At 28.6% G+C, this 21,756-nt stretch overlaps 2 protein-coding genes across 2 annotated transcripts; both read right to left on the bottom strand.

Annotated features, from left to right (window-relative positions):
- Positions 1-311: 311 nt before the first annotated feature.
- LOC103482910 (cucumisin-like) lies at positions 312-5,762 on the bottom strand. Its single transcript, XM_008439297.3, has 10 exons — positions 5,599-5,762; positions 5,391-5,491; positions 4,799-4,893; positions 4,336-4,582; positions 3,600-4,116; positions 2,960-3,063; positions 2,623-2,844; positions 2,402-2,513; positions 1,699-1,912; positions 312-1,006 (listed from the first exon to the last, which is right to left on the bottom strand). The coding sequence occupies exons 1-10, from the start codon at positions 5,689-5,691 to the stop codon at positions 471-473; spliced, it is 2,241 nt and encodes a 746-aa protein (XP_008437519.2). The 5' UTR covers positions 5,692-5,762; the 3' UTR covers positions 312-470.
- Positions 5,763-7,258: 1,496 nt separating this feature from the next.
- Positions 7,259-9,815, bottom strand: LOC103482911 (uncharacterized). The gene is made up of 2 exons (XM_008439301.2): positions 9,305-9,815; positions 7,259-8,066 (listed from the first exon to the last, which is right to left on the bottom strand). Exons 1-2 carry the CDS (start codon positions 9,648-9,650, stop codon positions 7,363-7,365), a joined length of 1,050 nt encoding a protein of 349 aa, XP_008437523.1. The 5' UTR covers positions 9,651-9,815; the 3' UTR covers positions 7,259-7,362.
- Positions 9,816-21,756: the final 11,941 nt, after the last annotated feature.

A 21,756-nucleotide genomic window follows, 5' to 3' on the forward strand; every position in this document is an offset into this window, starting at 1 on the left:
GATTTTTTCTAAAGAAATAAATAAACAATTATTTTATCGAATAATTTAGACTAAACAGAAATAGTTGTAATTTAAATCATATATATTTTCATACAATTATCTCACATCAAAGGATTGTTTTTCAAATATAGTAAAATAAGTTCATTTATTTACCATTACACTAAAATATCGCTACCACTAGTGATATACTATTATCATTTATCACCGATAAACATTAGTGTAGATGTTTATTTAGTGTGTCCATTAGTTTAGTATTAATTTAATAACACTATTTTAGTCAATTTTTTTAAAAGCCCACCAACAAAGAATAATTATTATTCAAACTACGGACTTTTATTAACCACGAACTTCTTGATTATTAATACAATCATATGTTGGTCGAACAAAGTTTGTTTCGCTGAAAATTTATTAGCCAATAATAATTTGGAAAACACATAGGTAATGAGATAATGGAAATTACAAACTTGTTATTAACGAGGGAAGGTATCGGAGTCGAAGACAATGATAGGACTCCTAACCTTGTGAACACCATCATCCCAAACCAAGGAAGCCGATGCAATGCTTCCATTGATTTTTCCTTCGATTGTGACCTCAAATTTTAGCTCTTCTTCCAAGGCTTTGAATGAAAGAGTGGAAGGATTGACAGTAATATTAAGCTCTGAAGGAGCAAAAATGGTGGCTTTATAGGTAGAATTTGTTGACCCAACATTAGTGACTCTTCTTTTGTAAACTTGACTAAATGGGGTTGAGATATATGTGAAAAGGGCAAACGAAGGATAGTTTAGGTCATAAACTAGGCCAGAATTGGTTGGAGAACATGTAGAATTATCTTTTGTGATTATTCGGAGCAAAGTGGTGTTGTAACCTTCACCACAAAGAAATCTTATGTAGTCGATTTCAGAAGCATTGTAGATTAATCCAGGATTTACTGCGCCTAGTGGATTTATATGGCCAGAACCATATGCAAATTCTGCCTCTGGGTAAAGGTCGCCTCTCATTGGAAATGCTGCATTACATACATTTAAATTGTGTTAATTAACTCTATTTTTTTTTTGACAATAATATGAAAAAGAGAATCCAATTAGAAGTTGAAACACTTTGATTCTATGAAACATTTTGGCCTTTGTTACTGTCATTTTAGAACAATAAAGTTAGACTAGGACCAAGACGTACAAGATTAACAATGATGGAGCTAAAGGTGAGGAACGTAACTAGGCCCGACTTCTCCTTGGCTTTGGAGTTCGAGGTCAAGGTCAACCCCGGACTCTTCGAGGCCAAGGAATCCAACTTTCACATGGTCGTACTCATTAGATTTTAAAGGTAAAAAGACAATACCCAGATCAATTTCCTCTGTATACAAATGCATATGCATCAGTATAACTTCATATGCAATAATCGAGATCCTACGGTTAGAGTCTCTACTTTTCACATTCTCTCACTCTCTGATTTTAACCCTTACAATGTGTGTGCAAACACCCATCTAGCATGCATATTTATTTTTTACAAACCATGCTTTTTTCACCTTCAAACGAATTCATTTTAGTGTATCACGTAAAGGTTAAATATGTTTTCTTTGTTTGAATTTTCACATCAGTAATTTTTCTTGGTTCATTTTAGTTTAAATCTACCTTCATCTGTGTAAGTTTTTTGGATCATAATCGATGATTTAACAAAAAGGAGAAAGTATTAATTTATTACCTGTCGTGATAAGTGCTGATTTAAGGGCAGCAGGAGACCAAGAAGGGTGAAATGATTTAACATAGGCAGCAACTGCTGTAGCATGTGGACAAGCCATTGAAGTTCCTGAGATTATATTAAAAAGAAGTTTTCTATTGTCGCCTTTAGCATCTGAAGGTGAACGTATAGGACTCCATGCTGCAAGAATTTCAACTCCTGGACCAATCACATCTGGCTGCACTTCCAAAATAAAATGTATCATATCACTAAAATAATCACTTACAAAATATTATATTTGTTATATACGAGATTTTTTGTTTAGAGCAGTCAGCATCGTTTAGACATGGCTATTCGAAGTACTCTAGATATGAATCTTCTTCAAATCGGACTTTGAGGACAAAGCATTGCTTTCATAAAGAAAGGTATTGTGTTATAATTTTGAGAGGCAAATTACTCAATCACAAAATTTTAGACACATTAGATCGAGTGAGTAAAAATATCTTTATGTGTACAAAGTTCTGTATTATTTTTTGATATTGTGTGATATAATTCATATAATAAAAAAAAATTCCTTAGGTTTTCATTTAGAATGAGATGGATATGTAAAGAACTCGATCTTAAGAATGCGTAAATTACTCCTTCATAACTAACTGATTTTGAAATGGAACATATATTATCTAAATAGTATTTTAGTATTATAAAAAAAAATTAGAAGTTAATTTACCTTGAGAATGTCGGGGGTTGTAGGATTCGGACCTCTCGAAGAGAAAGATGCAACCAAAGGAGCTGCTTCAAGCTTCAGTTCAGTGCTTTTTAATATAGTTGCCGTTGGAATCCTGAATCAAATCATTGAAAATAGTAAAAAATGGGTTAAACTATCCTTAGAATCTAAAAATCGATAGAAGCTATCATGGATAGAGGTTGGTAAGAAGTCTATGATCTTACCTAGTTAAATTGAGATAAGAGGAAATGAGAGGTCTTTGTTGTGTGCCAAGGTGAGAGGCAGGTAATGGAAAAGCAGCTGTTAGATCTTTTGGACTTCCGTCTTGCATTATAATTCCAAGTGCACTTTCTAAAGAACCCACATCTGATGGTAACACTATACTATCACAAACTGCAATTTTACCCTTCACCAATTCCCTGTCCACTGAGTTTCCTAAGCAAAATCTTTTTTCACCAAAAGAAAAAACACAGAATAATAATATTATTAAATCTTAAAAATTATTATAAACTAAAAGATTGTTGTACAAAATATAGCCATTTAAATATTGATCAGTGTTACCTTGAGATGGATCCATTAAAGCCACCAGTAACATTTGGTATATTTCCAGCATGCACCAATGGATATTGTGTTCCATTTAAATCAAATGTATTGATTGTTACCCCCTGTCATAATATGAAAATGAGCAAGATGAGAACGAGATAATACATGCATGTGGAAAAAATCTTGCTCTCGTTCTCATCTTTTTCTCACTCACAAATCACTACCGATCTCTCTCTTGCTCTTCTTTTTTTTTTTTTCTCACTGACAAATCACTAGCTCTCTTCATTTCCTCACTCACAAAATCACTCCTCTCTCTCGCTCTTGCTTATATCGATTGTTAGTCGCATCAGAGGCTGCTCGTGTGGACATGCACTTGCGGTGCTGGAGAAGGAGAAGATGTGTAGAGGAGAAGAAAAAGATAATGTGTGGAGGAAGAATAAAAGAGAGGGAGAAAGACAAGGCAACGCTAGAGAAGAAGAGGAAAAGAAAAAAAAATCAAAAAGGAAAGAGCAACACAGTAACTTCATATGGTCATGACATTAGCAAAGGATCATTTGACATTTTTTTTTTTCAAAAACTGGATCATTTGCTGTTTTTTTAAATCGTGCTGCACGTTCGTGTATTTTTCAAATTGAATTAGTTTTAACATTTGACTTACATTGAATTTTCTTCCATCTCCAAGTTGAACAGCAGTTAGAAATCTCCTATCGGTAGTACTGGCTGCCACCGATAAAGCCCAAGGTGAAAAATTTGTAAGAGTGAAAGGTCTTGGACCTTCATTGCCGGCGGACGATGATGTAAGGATCCCATTTCTCATTGCATGGAAAGTTCCAATAGCGATGGGGTCATTAAAGTAATTAGGTATCGGTCTTTTTGGTCCAACAGACAGAGAGATAATGTCAACTCCATCGGCAATAGCATCATCAAATGCTGCAAGAACGTCAGCACCAGAGCAAGTGTCTGACCAACATACTTTGTAAGCTGCGATACGTGCCGACGGGACTCCCCCTCTTGCCGTGCCGGTGCCGAGACCAAGCATACTTGCTTGTCTAACCAACCCGCCTGCTACTGTCGATGCTGCATGCGTCCCATGGCCATTTGAATCCCTTGGACCTTTGATATCGTCTATTGGATACCGACCATCGCTACGATATGACTGAGCTCCGATGATTTTACTACATATACAACATGTCCAAGATTATGTTAGTCTCCATTATGGCGTGTTTTCAGGAATAGTGATGGTTAACAAATTGTTTTCTAAACAAGTGATTTACATCTACTCATAATTTTAATATGTAATCATATATGTTTAGGTAATCAAACAAGGAGGAGAACTTAAAAATGAAGTGAAGGAGAAAACTTGATGGTAAATTAAGTGAATTTAAACAACGTACTTGTTACAAGAGAAATTAAGTGAGACTTCACAAGAACCCTTCCACTTTGGCGGCGGGGGGCCATATCCATGGTCAAGGAAACTAGGAGATTCCGGCCAAATTCCGGTGTCAAATACTCCCACAATAATATCACTTTCCACCGATGGTACTCGCTCAACTTGTTCACTAAATCCCATGAAATCCCATGATCTTGTTGTGTGAAGTTGTAGTTCTTCATTTGGAAATACCGAAATTACACCCTCCATTTCTAAAATTAAGAAACAAAAGGAGATACATTATGGACCATTAACATATGCAGAACATATCAACTGCATTAAATGTTTCATATATTTCATGAGTGGGAGACATTTTTGCAAAAATAGTAAGTCCAGGTTATGGACGGACCTTATACTTTTTAAAAACGTATTTTTGTCAAATTTTTTCGAAGCCGAAATATTAAATAATATAAATTATATGTAAGTACCTGAGACTTTCTTGGCTTCAGTTTCAGTAAGCTTTGCAACGAAGCCATTGAAACTTCTCTTGTAGCTATGGAGCAAACAGTGTGGAGCGAAGGTACTGAAAAACGAAGGTTTTTTTTTTTTTTTTTTTTTTCTCTTCATAGTTTAGTACATTTGACTATATTCGATCATACAAATAATGAAATAATTATTCAATATTGAAACATTTGTCAAAAACATGTTTTTGAGATTTTAAAGAGTCTAATAGATTCCTCGACTTTAAAAAATATATTGTCCAATAAATTTTCTTTTATCTTATCCTAGCAAGTCAACGTTAGTATAATAATAATTGAGTTTTAGACTTCAATTTCAATTTCAAATTCCACGTAGCTACTATATCATAAAACGACATTGAATATGACAAAAACTTATAGCTAATTAAAGAAGTTATGAAGACGACCATCTAACTTACATATACTTTTCAAAGAAGGTCTATATAGATATTAAAAAACAGGAACAAAAAATTCAAAGACTAGAGAGATGGATCAATAATTTTAGTCTAAACCCTATTGAATTAAAGTTCATATATCTATATATAGATTACATGACCATCACCTGCCAATGGCTTCTTGTAGCAGTCTCATATGATGATGAGATGATAATGGAGTTGAAGAAACTTGGTCTTTTGGATGACTTCCCATGTATACAATATATGTCTACAAATTTTTTTATATAGTAACAATAATCATATAAATATATATATATATATATATATATATAACAGATCCAAAATAAAAACAAAGATTAGAGTTTATATATATACCTTTCGATATTGGTCATCTTCTTCAGAAAGTGAGCTGAAAAACAGGAGAGAAAAGCAAAAGCAAAGGAAAAGAAGCCTTGAAAGAGATGACATATTGAATAATAGTTTAGTTTTGAGAAATATAATAATGTTTTTGTGGTGTGTTTATAAATTATATTGAAATGATATGAATTTGTATTATTTATATGCCAAAGTGTGATTGGAACTTTTGTGGAAAAATCAAAAGCTCACTTTGAAATGTCAACAATGAAAGTATTGTGGGGTTTTTATTTTAATTTCTTTGAAAGTAACGGTCACGACCTGTGTATAAAGCAACTACTTGGTCTTCGTATATAACGCGGTAGTAAATTAATCAAATACCACATTTGGAATAAATTGTGAGGATGTTTTTGAAAGCCACAATAAATATCAATTTATTACTCTAAAATTAAAGTTTAAATTATTTAGTTTATCAGTTTAATTGTTACACTTAAATTGATTCACTTTTCGAAGTTTACATCGATATAATTATTAGTTTCAAGGTTAATTTATATTAATCCTAAAATAAAATGGTATTGTTTGTATTCGTATGTTGATTGCTTTATCTATCATAGCTTGGAAGTGTGGTTCACATATATATACACATATGTATCATGTCTTAACGAGTCAAATCAATAGATATTATATATGTAAGTCGGTGTGCATGTAGGAATATTTTTACATATCGAGTTACTTCATTTTCAATTCTTATGCTAAAACCAGTATCAATTGGTAATTAATTTATCTTTTACTTTTCAAAATTAAGCTTTTAAACTTTACTTTTCTCATCGTTTATGAAAACGTATTTTCATTTTTATATTTTGACTAAATAATTCACATGTTTCTCAAAAGCAAGTAAAAATTATGATAAGAAAATTGAAGGAAAACAAAGCACAAATTTTTAAAACAAAAATATTGTAAATAAAATGGCTATTTAAAGCAAATGTCTATTTGTCAATTTCAATATAGTTAAATAGACAATAAATCTTAGTTTTTAAAACATGCCTTGATTTTAAGCAATAGTAATAAATAGAAGATTAGAAAGGAAAGAGGCGTCCGTAGACTTAATTTTCAAAAACTAAAAACAAGAAACCAAACGGTGAAAAATAATTGATCTCGACCAAAGTAAACCATCATTTACATTATGAAAGTGTCATTCTAGTGTGGTTGGTAGTTGAGTTATGAGTGCATATATATAAATATATATAGACAATAAATACTTCTAATTTTGATTGAAAACTTTCTTTACAATAAGATTAAATTGTTACAAATTTACGAGGTAGATTACTGTAAGAACTAAATTGTAAATATTATTCAATATCAGTGACTTTATTGTAAGAGAAAAGTTAAATGTGACTTGGTCATAAGGTTCATTGAATTAATTGGGGCAATAGAAAAAGATGACACTAACCAACACAATAAATTCCAAGTTGAAGGATCCATGAAACTGTCTGTTTTGGCTCCTTCTTTAGAATCATTTTCATACTTCAAGTTTCCAAAATTTTCATTTTAGATTTGAATTTGCAAAGATTATTCTATGTTAACGTGAGATCCTTTGTTTGTCACTTTCTAATTAACGTACGACTCCTTCTATCCATTATTCGTTACATATCAACATAGTTGTAGATGATTAAACTGGAAAGACAGAAAATTTTAAAATATACATTGAATGATAAATTAGAGAGTTTCTCTTCTTTGAAATCAATATCCTTGTGAAAGCTAAAATCAAAATTGAAGTGTTTGTATTCATACAATCATCCATGTTAAGTGCCTATATCCAGCCCATTTGGCAGCAGCATGAATTCCAATAGCTAAAGCTACACCCAAAAGAGGCAAGGGAACATCCCACCGATACACACCCTTTTCATCTTCATCCTCCTTCTTTCCTTGTGAAAGCTTCTTCCAATGGTGAGTAATGGCCAAAGCCAGAAATGAACCCATAGCCAAGATTCTTACCCATGGTTCTCCAATGGCAGCAAACACAACAGCAGCAGGTAACGCAGAAGTTACGTCATTTCTCTTTTTGACAAAGCTGGAGTAACCGTATACACACAACAGAATTGTCCAGAAGAAAGGCTCGGAAATGTAACCTCGCACAGCTAAGTAGCCAGCAAGGCCTGATAATGTTAGAAGATACGGTTGACTGCTGACGGAATCAGGGGCACTGGCTTCTGATATTGCAAGCATGGCTGAGGCTAGTACGATTATTGTGGTCAGTTCAGGAATCGGAGCATATGCAACTATGCTCGAGTAGAATGATCGAATCGTGTAGAAAGCTGTCTCAATGCCTCTTATCATAGAAGTGATAGGATCTCCAATAACATAGAGGATGAGGGCCAAGGCACCTTTCAATATTGATGCCACAAAGCTAAAGAGGCTAACAACAATCTTTCTCCAGTTACCAAGTTCAAACAAGACTGCTCTCCACGCATAGAGAAGAAATGGTAGAGCTGCATCATAAATAAAGGTAAAAGTAGTTATTTTAAAAGCAACTCATCTTCCAATTACGATATCGAAAGATAAAGAACTCAAATTTTTATATAATAAAGATCGAATTATTCTGATTAACAACAGAAGTGGAAGCAAAAAAAGAAGCTGCTAAAGCTGCTCATATTGTGAGGAGATGTGGTTCGGGACAAAAGAAAATACCATATTTGCACGAGGCTCAACGGGAACTATGAACAAGATTAAGCTTAATCCACAAGCTTTCCAATTCTTCTCGTCATATGGGAATTATCATGAACCAGATTCAAATACATGACAGAATCCAAATCCAGCATGTGAAAATGATTGAAGGAAACAAAACTCATAAACTTGCTAAATGGTTTAGGCTAATTACATATGGAATAGGGAAAGTGTCCAAGTTTCAAGCACGCTCACACGTCCATACCAAAATTTCTCCTTTTTATTCCGGTAAGAAACTGAGCTTTTATTGAGAGACAAATGAATAAGGACATACGAAAAAAAAATAACCAACAAAAAATGAGAGCGCAAGAACTAGCAACAAAAAAGATCCAAATCCAACAAAACCAAACTAAGATTGTAATAACAAAAAGGCCCAGAGATTGAGGTATTAAGTCTCTCAACCAGTCTAAAGATCCTTAGAACTTAGAACTCAAGGACATAGTTGTAAAACCTATGAAACAGATAATTTTCAAGTAAGGTCGTAACTTGTTTGAAGATCCAATTATAACGCTCAATCCAAATATCCTATAAGATAGCAAAGAAACTAGCATGCCACAGAACTTTGCAGTTTGCCCTTATCACGAAAAGGCGGTGGCAGATTATGGGGTACCATAACCTAAGCAGTGAAATTCAAAACTATAGAGCTTAGAAACTATTGCAGATACAGGTGTTCTTGTTAAAATGAAAAAAAAAAATCCAAAAGGATTTATCAACAATGTTAGGATCTTACCAAGTACCAACACTCTTAAATGAATTAGGCGGCATAGTAAAAGTATTTGTTCTTCGAAAACTACAACTTTGGCAAACTCTTCTACTCTAAATTTAACTATCGCAAGCTCACCAACAAGTTCTACTCTAAATTTAACTATCGCAAGCTCACCAACAAGTTTTTCAGATTAAACTGACATGAAGGGTTAAAATTCAACAAACCAAAAACAGAACAGATTCTGAATCATCTAAAACAACCAAGAAAAAAGAAAGCATAAAGAGTAGAAAAAATTACCCACGAAGAAAGGCCACCTCACAGGAGGATCAGGAGCTTCTTTGGTCAAGTACCTGAACCGTTCAGGCAGAGTACTCTCCTCTCTATCATCACTTTGAGCTTCAGAATCTGCAGCAAAGACGGTAAAAGATTCCAATTTCCTCGAAATCAAAAACCCACTTCGATTATGCGATAACACATTACAATTTCTTGTGGGATTGAGCCAGAGGGTCTGAATTTTGAAGGGGGAGTTAGAAAATGGAACGGTTTGGGTTTGGAGTCGAAAGGTTGAAGGGGAAGATGAAATTGCAGAGAGAATAGGAAGTTTTAGGTTTGAAGAAAGGGCAGCGATGAGTGAAGTGGCCATGGTTGGTAAAATTAATGAGCTAATGAGGGTATTTGGAGGGTTTTGGGAAGCCTTGACTGCGAAACCGCCGGAACCGAAAGAAGAGTGAAGAATGCTGAAGGGTGAAGATGGAGATGAGATAACTTTTTTAAATTAGTTTTTCTAATTTAAAATGTAATAAAAGAACAATGACTTCAAAAATCTACTAAACCTACTCCTTCAAACAATTACAAATGGATGGTTTTGGGTAAATTTTTTACCATTTCATTCAACATATACTTTTTTTTAATATAAGCAAAGAGAAAAGAAGGAATATAGAGTTGACAATCGAACGAGAATACTCTCATCGTACTCGATCGAAGGTTTATAGTACTCTGATTAATCAAATCGAAAATTTCTCGTCAATGAAATGGAGACTCACACCTCATGGAGATTTATGACAATCCTACCAATATCAATTTGGAGGAAAATAGTTGATGTTCTTTATACAATAATGGTTGAGGTAAATTTTAAATGAAAATGTAAATTTCTTAAAATATATACCTTTGAAATATGTAGTAATCCTAAAAATAAGTTTATAAGAACTTGGCCCATAAATGAATCCAAAGTGGGATCGTAGGACCGAGCCCAACGCCTAGGAAATGGGCCCAAATCTTGGTGGGCCTTCGTAGAGAAGCCCAATCGAGGTATATTTATTTTAAGCTTCTGTTCCAAATAATTCGAATTTGGCAAAGTTTAGAACTAAAAAGTAATTTATTTTCAATTTTACATATTAGAGGTTAAATAAAAAAAAAAAAAAAAACTAAGAACAATAGTTTAAACCTTTTCTTACAAATTTTCTATTCCTAATAAGTTTGAATCAAATTTTTTTTGTGCCCTTTTGCCTTTCTTCATTCTTTCTTTTTCCCATTTAATGTATCAATTAAGACAAAAATACTATATATATATATATATATATATATATAATTTTTTTATATAAAAAAAAAAAAAAAAGAGAGAGAAATCATATTTCGACATTAAATTAATGTCTACATTATTCCTAAAAAGAAAAGGAAGATAATTCCCCAACAAACCCCTTCCACACATAAATATTCCCTTAGAATCTCTATCTTTGTCACTACCCTTACAAAGGATTTTCTTCCCAACATATACTATTTCCCCTCCTCTTGCCCCTTTCCATTTTAAATTAATTTAAATTACTTTTCTCATCTTCAAACACAATTTTAGACATAGATATTACACTTTTAAATTCAAACATCATTTGAAAATCTTTTTCTAGATATCAAATATCGACATTATACTTCTTAACGCAACTCTTAACTAAACTAATTTCGACTCTAAACAAAATACATGTTAAACTAAACCAACTTGAACTTTCTAAAATATCCCCACTATGATATGAGTTCAAAGCATACAAATTAGGGGTTTTTTTTTCTTTTTCTTTTTTTCTTTTGTATATACCTAAAAATATTATAAATTTGTTTTAGGGAAATTCCCTAGTTTTTGGTGGTCAAGATGCTTGAACCACAACCAACACCCTTTTTTTCTTCTATAATATTATTATAAATGAAAAAAGATGATAGAGAATCTATTTCTTTGTTTGTGATTGTGAGTGATCCATGGGAGCACCAATTTGAGCCAATCTTAAATACCAAGAAAAAGGAATACAATGCATGGCATGTGACATGTTTGATATAATGTCTATGAGAGTGATTTGTGTTTCTTATATAGTTTTTATTTTTATTTACATTTCATTTTTTGCTATTTAACTTATTTATTTTTATTATTATTTTGCCTCTAAAAGGTGCATGGGTTTGATCTCTTTGAAACACCATTCTCCAAGGAAACTACTCAGTAGGAATTGTGATCACTAAAGCCAAATGTGTTGAGATGAAAAGAAAACAACAACAACAACAACAACACCCACATGTCCATTTCTAATTCTTCTTCTCAATTTAAAAGCCAAAATTAATTTAATGAATCAACATTCTCATTTATGTTAGTTAATATTACTTTAGTAGTGTGTAAAATGATAAAAAAAAAAAAAGTATAGATAAATACTTAATGATGTTATACAAAAGATTACTATAATTTTTTGTTTGAGATCTAGGAGAAAAAACATGTTCTTTGAGACAAAAATTATTCAACTATTGATAACCAAAATATAAAACCTTAATTAAATGTAAATAATTTTGTAAAATCAAATGTATTTCTTCGTTCATTAAGTTAGTTCTACTACTTTGTTATGACTTGAAGAAAATCATAGGTTAGTTTATTTTATTAAATTATAAACTTAACTTTATATATTATTATTGTTCTTTTTTTATATATATATATTAAAAAACACTTATTTAAATAATTTTAAATATACCTATAAACTTTAAACATTTTGTCTTTACAAATTTTCAAGGAATTAACGAAGTTATCTATTATATATATATAAATTTAAGTTTTATCGAAAACTTAGAGATGAATATTACTAAAAATTTTAGTTTAAACTATTTTCTTAAGTCTTTATATTATTTTATTGATTTTTTTGTTTTCTAATTTATTAATTAAGGTTAATAGTTAATTAAATCATTGTTCATTCAAAAGAGAAATCTTTAAACTATATTAGAATAAAAGCCATTCACAAAGGCACCAACAAAATAAAAACAAAAACCAAAGATAAAAATAGAGAGGGGAAAAAGGGAAAAATGAATAGGGTTATAAGTATATACATGCATATATTATCTTTTTGGGATAATCACATCAAACCCACCTAATTTAATTTTCTTTTTCTAAAAAAAAAAATAATTAGCAATTGAAAAATGAAAATTGATAGCTGTTTTTGTTAATGTGAAAAGGATTAATTGACCCAAAATAATTAATAAGTTCAAATTGAGCTTATTGGTATGGGCACAAAATCATATCTCATCATTTAATAGATACTGCACACACAAATAAATCAAATTTATTATAATTTATGCATTAAATTTTTAAATTCTCCTTCGAATCTAAACCCAATCTCACCCTTAATTTTATATATTATATACTGCATTTCTTTGAAACCATATAGTTTGAATAAAAATAATTTTGAGATCATAAACTTAATAGAGTTTACTCAACATGAAATTACAAAGTTACAATAAGAGAATTAAAGAGAGAAGAAAACGGACCAGAAGTTGACCAAAAATAGTACGAACGAACCAACCCTAAGCCAACCTCTACAACCAATAATTATTATTATTTTTGTTTAGAAGTAAAGTTTAATCATAATATAATTAAAAGATTGTTCTTTCCAAAAATTATATTAATTAATTAATTGATAAGATATGATAAAGATTATTGTTTATTAAATTTAGGACCACATGAAGAAAGTATCTTATTTGCTTTACTATTATCAGAAATAGTGATAAGATTGCTTCTTTATTTATTTCTATTATTATAATTTTCCTATACTTAAATTACTTATAAGATAAGCTTTTTATGTTTGTGTCTATTTAGTCTCCTTCTTAATTTTTCAGATTATTTATTTTGCCAACGAAAGGTTCTTCATGTAGTGTTAGAAGTGTGTAGCAAAGTCTTCAAATTTTTATCAAAAAAAATTTAAGTTTTAATATTATATCTAAAAGGTCGATTAACCTAATAGACACAAAATCACAAAACGGTTTGTTAAGTTAAATTTTAGGTCAAATCATTTGTTTTTAGTGCATTTCAATAGAATATATATACATATATAATCATTTGTTAATCGTAATTTATCCAACAAACTAAAATATTAGTGGTAAGCATGAGTTGATTTATTAATGGTATTGATTTAACCTTCGTTTATAGATATTAAAGGTTCGATCTCCGACATCGTAGTGTTGTAGTTATACAAACATCTTTCGATAGAGGAGTAAACTTGAAAATTGAAAATTTTGAATATGTACGGGTTTTTATGTAAACGTATATGGATATCAATTAAATTAAGTTAACCTAAATTAATGTTATTTGGCAAGCCTTAGCTTTTTCCAAACTATGAATGTAATACCTTTTTGGTACCAAAAGGTAAAAAGCCACAATAATAATTTGCTACTGATGTGTAAGATATATATATATATATATTATTTGTATTTGAAAGATGAAATTGGGTCAATAATTTAGTTCAAAACTGAATAGGTCCCTCCCAGTTCCAAAAAAATCCCAACATTTAATTACACTGTGTTGGATAATGCTTTCATTTTTAGTCTTTTTTTTTTCTTCTCTCTCTCTCTCTCTTAAATAAAACACTTGAATTTCTAGTGTATTTTTATATATAATTTTTTTAAAATGTTTTTGCCTTTTCTAACTAAATATGTAAATTCTTGATTAAATTTTAAAAATAAAAAAAAAAATTAAAAATTACAACACAACAAAGATAGATAGTAAAACAATAAATAAATAAATAAACAATAAATGAAAGTCACCTTCATTGTCACAATTTTCAAACATCCTAAAACAACAAATGACGAACAATTTTTTCGATAACTATTCGATAACTAAAAATTTAAGTTAAACTCAAATAATAATTATTATTATTATTATTATTATTATTTTAATTTTCAAATTTTGGTTTGACATTTTTATATAATTTAAAAAATAGATAATAAAACACAACAAAAAATATTTTTCAGAGACTTAACTTTAAAAAGAATATACATATACATACATACATATATATATATAGTCTATCTTATAGAAATAAATTAATGTTGTTTCATTATTTCTTTTGTGGAAAATTTATGTATAAAAAAAGTAAATTGAAACTAATTTATGATGATTAATCATAAGATTCATTAAATATAAATTAACTGACTTTGATTTGTTGAAAGTACAATAAGCAAATCTTAAATAAGGTAAAGAAAAATGCATAACTTTGAGAGATTAACGAATTTTTTCATACTATAATAGTCCTAAAATCTTTTTAAGATTTTTCTTTGATCTCTAAAGATGTCTTTTAGATAGTATTATGCTTCGAAGTTATAGATAATTGTTTGGTTTGTTAGTTAATTGTTAATCTATCGAAATTATATTTTAAGTTTAAAAATTAGCATTACCATTCACTAAATTTGTCACTTGTTTACTTTAGATGTCATATAATCTCAATATTTTTAACAAACAATATTTACTTTTAAGAATCGTATAAAAGAAAAATTGAAAAGTTTAGTGATGTAATTGATTATTTTAAAATTCATTCAATATATGAATGCGACCGTTAATTAATATGTTTATTAAATTTACGACATTACTTTTCAATACAACTTTCGAGATAGAATTGAACTAATCACTTTTCATATATATGAATCTCATCTAAACGGATCAATATCTAACTAACAATATTTTTTCACATGAAAGTTAGATTTAAAAACTCTTAGATGCGAAACCTAATACGTACTTGGTTAAAGATAGTTACTTTGATGTATTAATTATCACGAAGTAAATTAAAAAAATTTAATCCTATTTTTCTAAATGTTTTAATTTCCTTTTTTTTTTTTTTTAATTTTCAATTTAATTCATACTATGAAGTATGAATAAAGTTTTAAAAGGATATGATGTATGAATTTAAAATGGATATAGTTTAAATTATGAGGAGGTGATGGTGTAGGGTAGTATCATTCCTAATGGGCCCTTTATAAAATCAAGCAATTTGAGACTATTATTATTAGTTTGAATAAAAAGCATTCTTTTAGTTAATTAAAATCAACATATTTTTAATATAAATCAAGTGGTTAGGTATTACTAATAAGTTTTGAACTCAAAATTCTCTCTCTCATTTATAATGTAATAATGTAAAATAAATTTCCAAACCAATCCATATATTATATATATTTTTTATAGTCACAAATATCATCTCATTGATAAAGACTTTGTTTTAACAAAATGGGAATCAAAACTTTGAAAGAGAATTAAGAATGAATTTGAGAATTAAAATTTTATATAATTATTTTGTTTTGATCATATGCAAATTAAAAAAAAAAATTGTGTTGTTATTATTTGTAATACTATATAATTTAAAATACGTTAGTTAATATATATTTTAGTTTGTAACCCGACATATTTTAGCTCTATATGTTTTTTTTATTTTTATTTAATATAACTCAACGTTTTAAAATTCAAATTTTAAGATTTGGGTACAATAAAAACACGTAAATATTGTTTTTAGAATTTGCACTATTTTAGATTACAAAATAAACAAGGAGTTCTATGGAATCAAAATAATCTCCAAATCACAAATCTTAATCGGAAACTAAATGGTTTGAAGCAAATCTTATAGAGTAAGTTTTTATTAGAAAAATAGGAGGAAAAAAAAAACTCTCTAAAAGTAAGATTATATATGTGGATGTAATGTGTGAATAGGGTGAAGTACTTGTCAAAATATAAACTATAGTCATAGTTTAAATGAGAATAATATAATTGAATTAAATTATTGGTAAAGTAACTATCTTTTTTATTATGAGAATTGATCACATCCTTAAATTTATTGGGGGGGGGGGGGGGGGGGGGGGGGGGGCACCAATCTAATGATTCTCAAACCAAACCTACACCCAACTTGATACATTATTATAAAAATGTTCATATTGAATAATAATACCAACAATAATAATCATTTTTAAAAGACTCAACTAAGACTCTCTTAAGACCAAATAATAGTTCTTTTTTTTTTCTTTTTTAATTTGGTTAAATGAAAATTTTTAATCTCTATAAATTTAATATAACATTTTAATGTATGAATTTTAATTTTGTATTTGAGAGAATATATATATATGTGTGTGTGTGTGTGTGATGTGAATTTGGCTATTTGACTTAAATTGCAAAGCAAACAAAATTAAAATTAATAAAGAAAGAAATGTGATGTCAAAGGAATTGGTGGCGTTTGCGCGTCAACTTCGTCATTTGCGCGTGAGATTCTTTAAAGTCGGCACTGCGTGAAATGCTTCTCGTGACCGGTTTTTTCCAAGTTGCCGGTCATCCAGTTTCGGCAGGTCAAAGCGCCGCATTATGTTTCGTTAAAAAGACTATATTACCCCCCGCAATTTCTTTTTCCAACTTTACCTTTATTCCTTTTTATATATATATATATATATATACCTCTTAATTTTTGGATTTAGATTATTCTAACTTTTCTTTTTAAAAAAATTGCAAAAATGTACTTTTTGAAATATGGTAAGTTCAATTTTTTCTATCCAATTTAAATATTTATAAACTTTGACGGTCTATTTTTTACTATTAAAAGTTTTAAGGTATAATTACAATTATCTTCGTATTTTATGAGGAATGATTTTATTTTTTTTATTATTTTTGTGATGAATTAATTACATCATGTTGGCGGTCCTTCACCGACTCCTGAAAAATTTGCACCAAATAAAGATACAAAATGACGATATTGCCCATATGTCAAAAAGAGCTTTATAATTTGTCAATTTCATGCGAAGTATGAAAATGATACATATATATTAATATGACACGTGGCATTATTACTATTTTTATAAAGCTATGCCTTTTGCCAATTTGGATAATATAAAATTTTGCAATTTTTAAAAAATGGTCTCTCTCTCCCTCTTTCTCGCTTTGTTTTATATTGAGGAAAAGAGAATTCAGGGGATTTAATTATTCTTCTTAGTTGATTGGTTGGTGAATTTTATATCAATCTTTTCATTTTTTATTTTTTGAGTAAATAATATGATTTTCTCTATAGAATATATAAATATCTTATTGGTTAGAAAAGTTCAAAGAGGAGTATACATTCCAAAGATAATATATCATAAGCAAGTCTTTGACAAATGTTTTAACATAATTCTTCATACTTTCTCCGACTTACTTATTCAAAACTTATAGTATAATTGATGTGTTATAATTTAGTTTATCAATACAATGTAAAAATGTACCTAGAAACCACAATTTTTTTTAATTGAATATGACAATGGTAGAAATAATGCAAAGATAGTAGATGGTTTGGTTAATCTAAAAGTTTTTATTAAAATTGGACACGTTATGTTATTAAGATAAACTCGTCTTTAAGAACATTTAATTAAAAATTAATTTATTGGCTAAATCAAGATTTGTTTTTTTTTTTTTTTAATTTGTAACGTTAAGAGATGAATTCATTCTAAATTGGGAATAAATTTGAAACCAAACTCTTTCTTTTTTTCTTTTCCTCTCTCCAAACTAGTCTAGAAGGAAAAGAGTTATAGGCAAATTTGGAGTTCTAAAGGAATCTCTCTTTCTACCTTGGAAAATAAAGACAATAATAAATGGATTAGAGAGAGAGAGAGAGAGAGAGGAGAGAAAAAGTGATTTGGGTTGGAATTTTGAGTTAGGCATAAGGGGCCATGTGTGAGAAACTGACACGTGTCATTAAGTACGAGAGATTTCAAGGAAAAAGATGAAGATAAAAGTAAGTTAGTTGGTAACTAATTTCTCATTTTGATTTCCCCACACGCTATCACAAACAAAACCGAATCTTTTAATCCATCCATCCATACCTTATGTTAAAAAGTACTTAGGATTTCCTTAATTAAATCAACGATTCAACGGTTAGATTAAGATACACCAGTATACTGTTGTTCATACACACGCTAATACAATCGTTTAAGCGATTTTGTGTAGCAGTTAAAACCTCTAACAAAACCTTCCGCTTAATACGAATGATTTTATTTAGTTTGATTATCTATTTTGTCGCATTGGTATAATTGGAAAAACAAAATGCTTTGTTTTAAACGTTCAACATCAATTTTGTCCAAAATTTGATTACAACCAAAAACCCTTTTACCACCTTTGTTTTAAAATGTTCTAACTCTATCCTAACCCTATTTTTTTTTTAAACTTATTAATCTCAATAATTTCCTTCATAAATAAGTGTTTTAAATGTACCGCTCTTCTATCAACTTCATGTTATAATTTATATGTTTTTTTTTTCGTTATACAACTTTTTCTTTAACTAATCTAGTTAAAGTCACCTTTTAATATATTACATCAATTACTAATTTATATTTTAACACTATAACGTTCATTGAAAAATTATAGTTAGAAAGACACAGTTTATACATAATATCTTTCCAAAGTTGAGAGGATCAAATGTATACTTTATGTTAATTTATTATGTTATTATTATTTAGTTTAGCTTAGCCTTGAAACTTTGTATATTTATATTAATAATTAAAACTTGAGATAAAAGATTTACCCTTTGCAAAAGTCTCCTCCTATTAAAACATGCCTCTAATTAAATAAATAAATAATAAAAAAAAAAGATAATGACTTATAGAAATATATATTTTTCTTGAAATCTTCTAACAAAATTTGATGTAATATTCTGAAAAAGACAAATCCACGTTGATGAGTGATTTGCCAATATTGAAAATTACTTTTTTGTTTTGATTTAAAAAATTAATAAAAAGGAATATTATTCCTATCTATTATTTCTTGGGTTGCTCTTAAATTTTGAAAATTGATCAAATAATATAATTTTAATTAGAATGGAATTGGCACAAAATTACAAAGTGTATTAGGAAAATACAAAGTATATAGTTGGTCCCTTCATCGATATGAAAAATAAAATTAAAGTAATCGAAACGACAAAAGTATTATTAATGAAATTAAATTCACTTCAATGGAAACCGGCCTGCTGTTGTAATAAATGGAATGAATTTATTATCTAAAAACTGATTATCAAATTTATATATGAAAATTCAATGCACATAAAGTCCGTTTTTTTTTTTTTAATAATAAAACCGCTACAAATATCTCTTCAAAAGTTTATATATATAAATAAAGATTATAAGTATAATTAAGTATAATTAAACATTTTGTTTAGTTAGTTTATGTTTTTAATTATGCTAAAGAAAGTTTATAAAATTGACCCATTGTGTGTAAATATAGGTGTAAATTTAAAGTAGTTATTTTCCAAAAGAGTAATTACAAAATCATTATTGTAGTTTCTCTAATTTATAGAATATAGTCCTATATTTAAAAATTATCATATCCAACATTCTCTTTGCAATTTCAAGAAATTACTTACTTTTTTCTACAATCTCTCATTAATATTTTAAGAATATATACACATTGTTTATTTTAAATTTCTCCCATGTATTTAAAGAATCGTTTTGAAATAATTGTATGGGTTGAAAAAACAATATTTGTCAACAAAAAAAAAAAAAAACAAGTAAAATTATATAAATTATGACTTCTAAATTTAAATTAAAAATAATATCGAGTTTAACTATTTATTTTGTTAAAAGAATCCACCTAAGATTAGGTTTAAGTTAATATTTTTATTTTTGTGGAAGTATATGATTTTAAAAAAATTTAAATTTCTTCTATAAATTTAATGTTACTCGTTTTAGACTTTGGTAGGCTTTAATAAGTATGAACAATTGGTTAATCACATCAATATCACACTAGACACCATCACCATTACATCACACTTTCATTAATTTATTTAATTAATATCACCCACTATATGGAATTGATAAATTAGAGATTGAATTTCATTTTAATTTCAAAATTAAACCCTTAAAATAGTTTGATATGATGCATAAATGTGATTCGATTATCTTTTCACGTGTTTATTTTAAAAAAAAATAAGTATTTTTTTAAAAAGGAATTTATATAATAAATCGATTTATGATTTATCTAAAATCGACAAACCCCATGTTTAATTATTATTTAGTTTTAAAATTTTAGTTGTTTAAAATTAAACCTAAAAAAATACATTTGACCCTTTTTTAATATGATTTTAGAAAATACAAGTGAAATTTCGATAAACTAAAAAACAAATTTCAAAAATTGTACATAGAGAAAAAAGAAAGTAAAATATTTGGGATAGGGGGAAAAATAAAATGGGAAGTTGTGTGGATGGGGGTTGGCCAAGGCGTTGGAGGGAAGGGAAGGGAAACCGGGAAACCGACAGGTGACGGTAAGGGCTGTGAAAACCGAAAAGAGTCTCTCATTTTGGCAACTGCTTGAATGAAATGAATAAATGAATGAATGAAAAGGAATGAATAAGAAAATAAATAAAATGAAATAAAATAAAGTGAAGTTGGCTGTGACAAAGTACTGCTGAATGTTCCTCTCCCCTTTGTACACGTGTGAAACTATATTTCCACTTAATTTCATTTCTATGGGCTTTTCTGTCCCTTTATTAAAAAATTTAAAAATTTAAAAATCACCTGTCTGTCAGTTTATCACTCCCCAATTTTGCCTCTTCCTCCTCCACCTCCACGCCTCTTCCCTTCGCGCGTCACTCTCAAACTCCTTCCCTCCCATTCTCTCTTTTTTATATTAAAATATCATTTTTAGTCCTTTCACACTAAATGTAATAAAGATTATTGAAAATTAGGTTAAAAGTCGGTTATTTATCGACTTTTTTAGTTTTATAAAAAAAATATAGCATGTAAATGTATTTTTCAAATTTATAATGAAAATATTCAATAAAAGAAAATTCAATAATAAACAAAATGGTAAGTACTTATTTAAGATTGAGTTAAAGTACATCGATTGAAATTGGACAAATTCTAAAACATTAAGTTTTTTAATCCTTGCCTTTAATATGCATTTTCTTTATATTTAATAGGGACATTTACGCAAAAAAAATTATGATAATAATGTTTATGTCACTACCTTTTCTAAATTGTAAAAGTAGTAGATTTAATAGCAAATAACTCTTGATAACCATCCATAGCTCTATGGTAGTCATTTGATAGTTGTTTGATATATTTAATTACTTGTCATATTTAAAATACGTAAAAAGGAGGTGCCATCGGATACTTTTTTATAAAAATTTTACTAAAAAGAGCAATACATTTCAATTACTTTTTAGACCAAAAAAAAAAAAAAAAACTTTTTCAAGATAAATGTATATTCTTCTTAGTTGAAAGATTAAAATATTATTTTGAGGGATATTTAAAAAAGGGTAAGATATTAAAATATTTATAAAATATAACAAAATTTATTAAATTCTATAATTTATTTTTTTTTGGTTAAATTTTATAAATAGTTTTAGTAGAAATAAATAAAGTATCTGAATTTACATTAAAAAAGTTTGTATTTTGTGCATAATGGCCAACAAAAAATGCAGTATATTAATATATTGGGACTGAAAAATACAAAAAGTATTTATATCATAAGG

The sequence above is a fragment of the Cucumis melo genome, chromosome 9, assembly GCF_025177605.1.
Source record: "Cucumis melo cultivar AY chromosome 9, USDA_Cmelo_AY_1.0, whole genome shotgun sequence".
Taxonomy (NCBI): Eukaryota; Viridiplantae; Streptophyta; class Magnoliopsida; order Cucurbitales; family Cucurbitaceae; genus Cucumis; species Cucumis melo.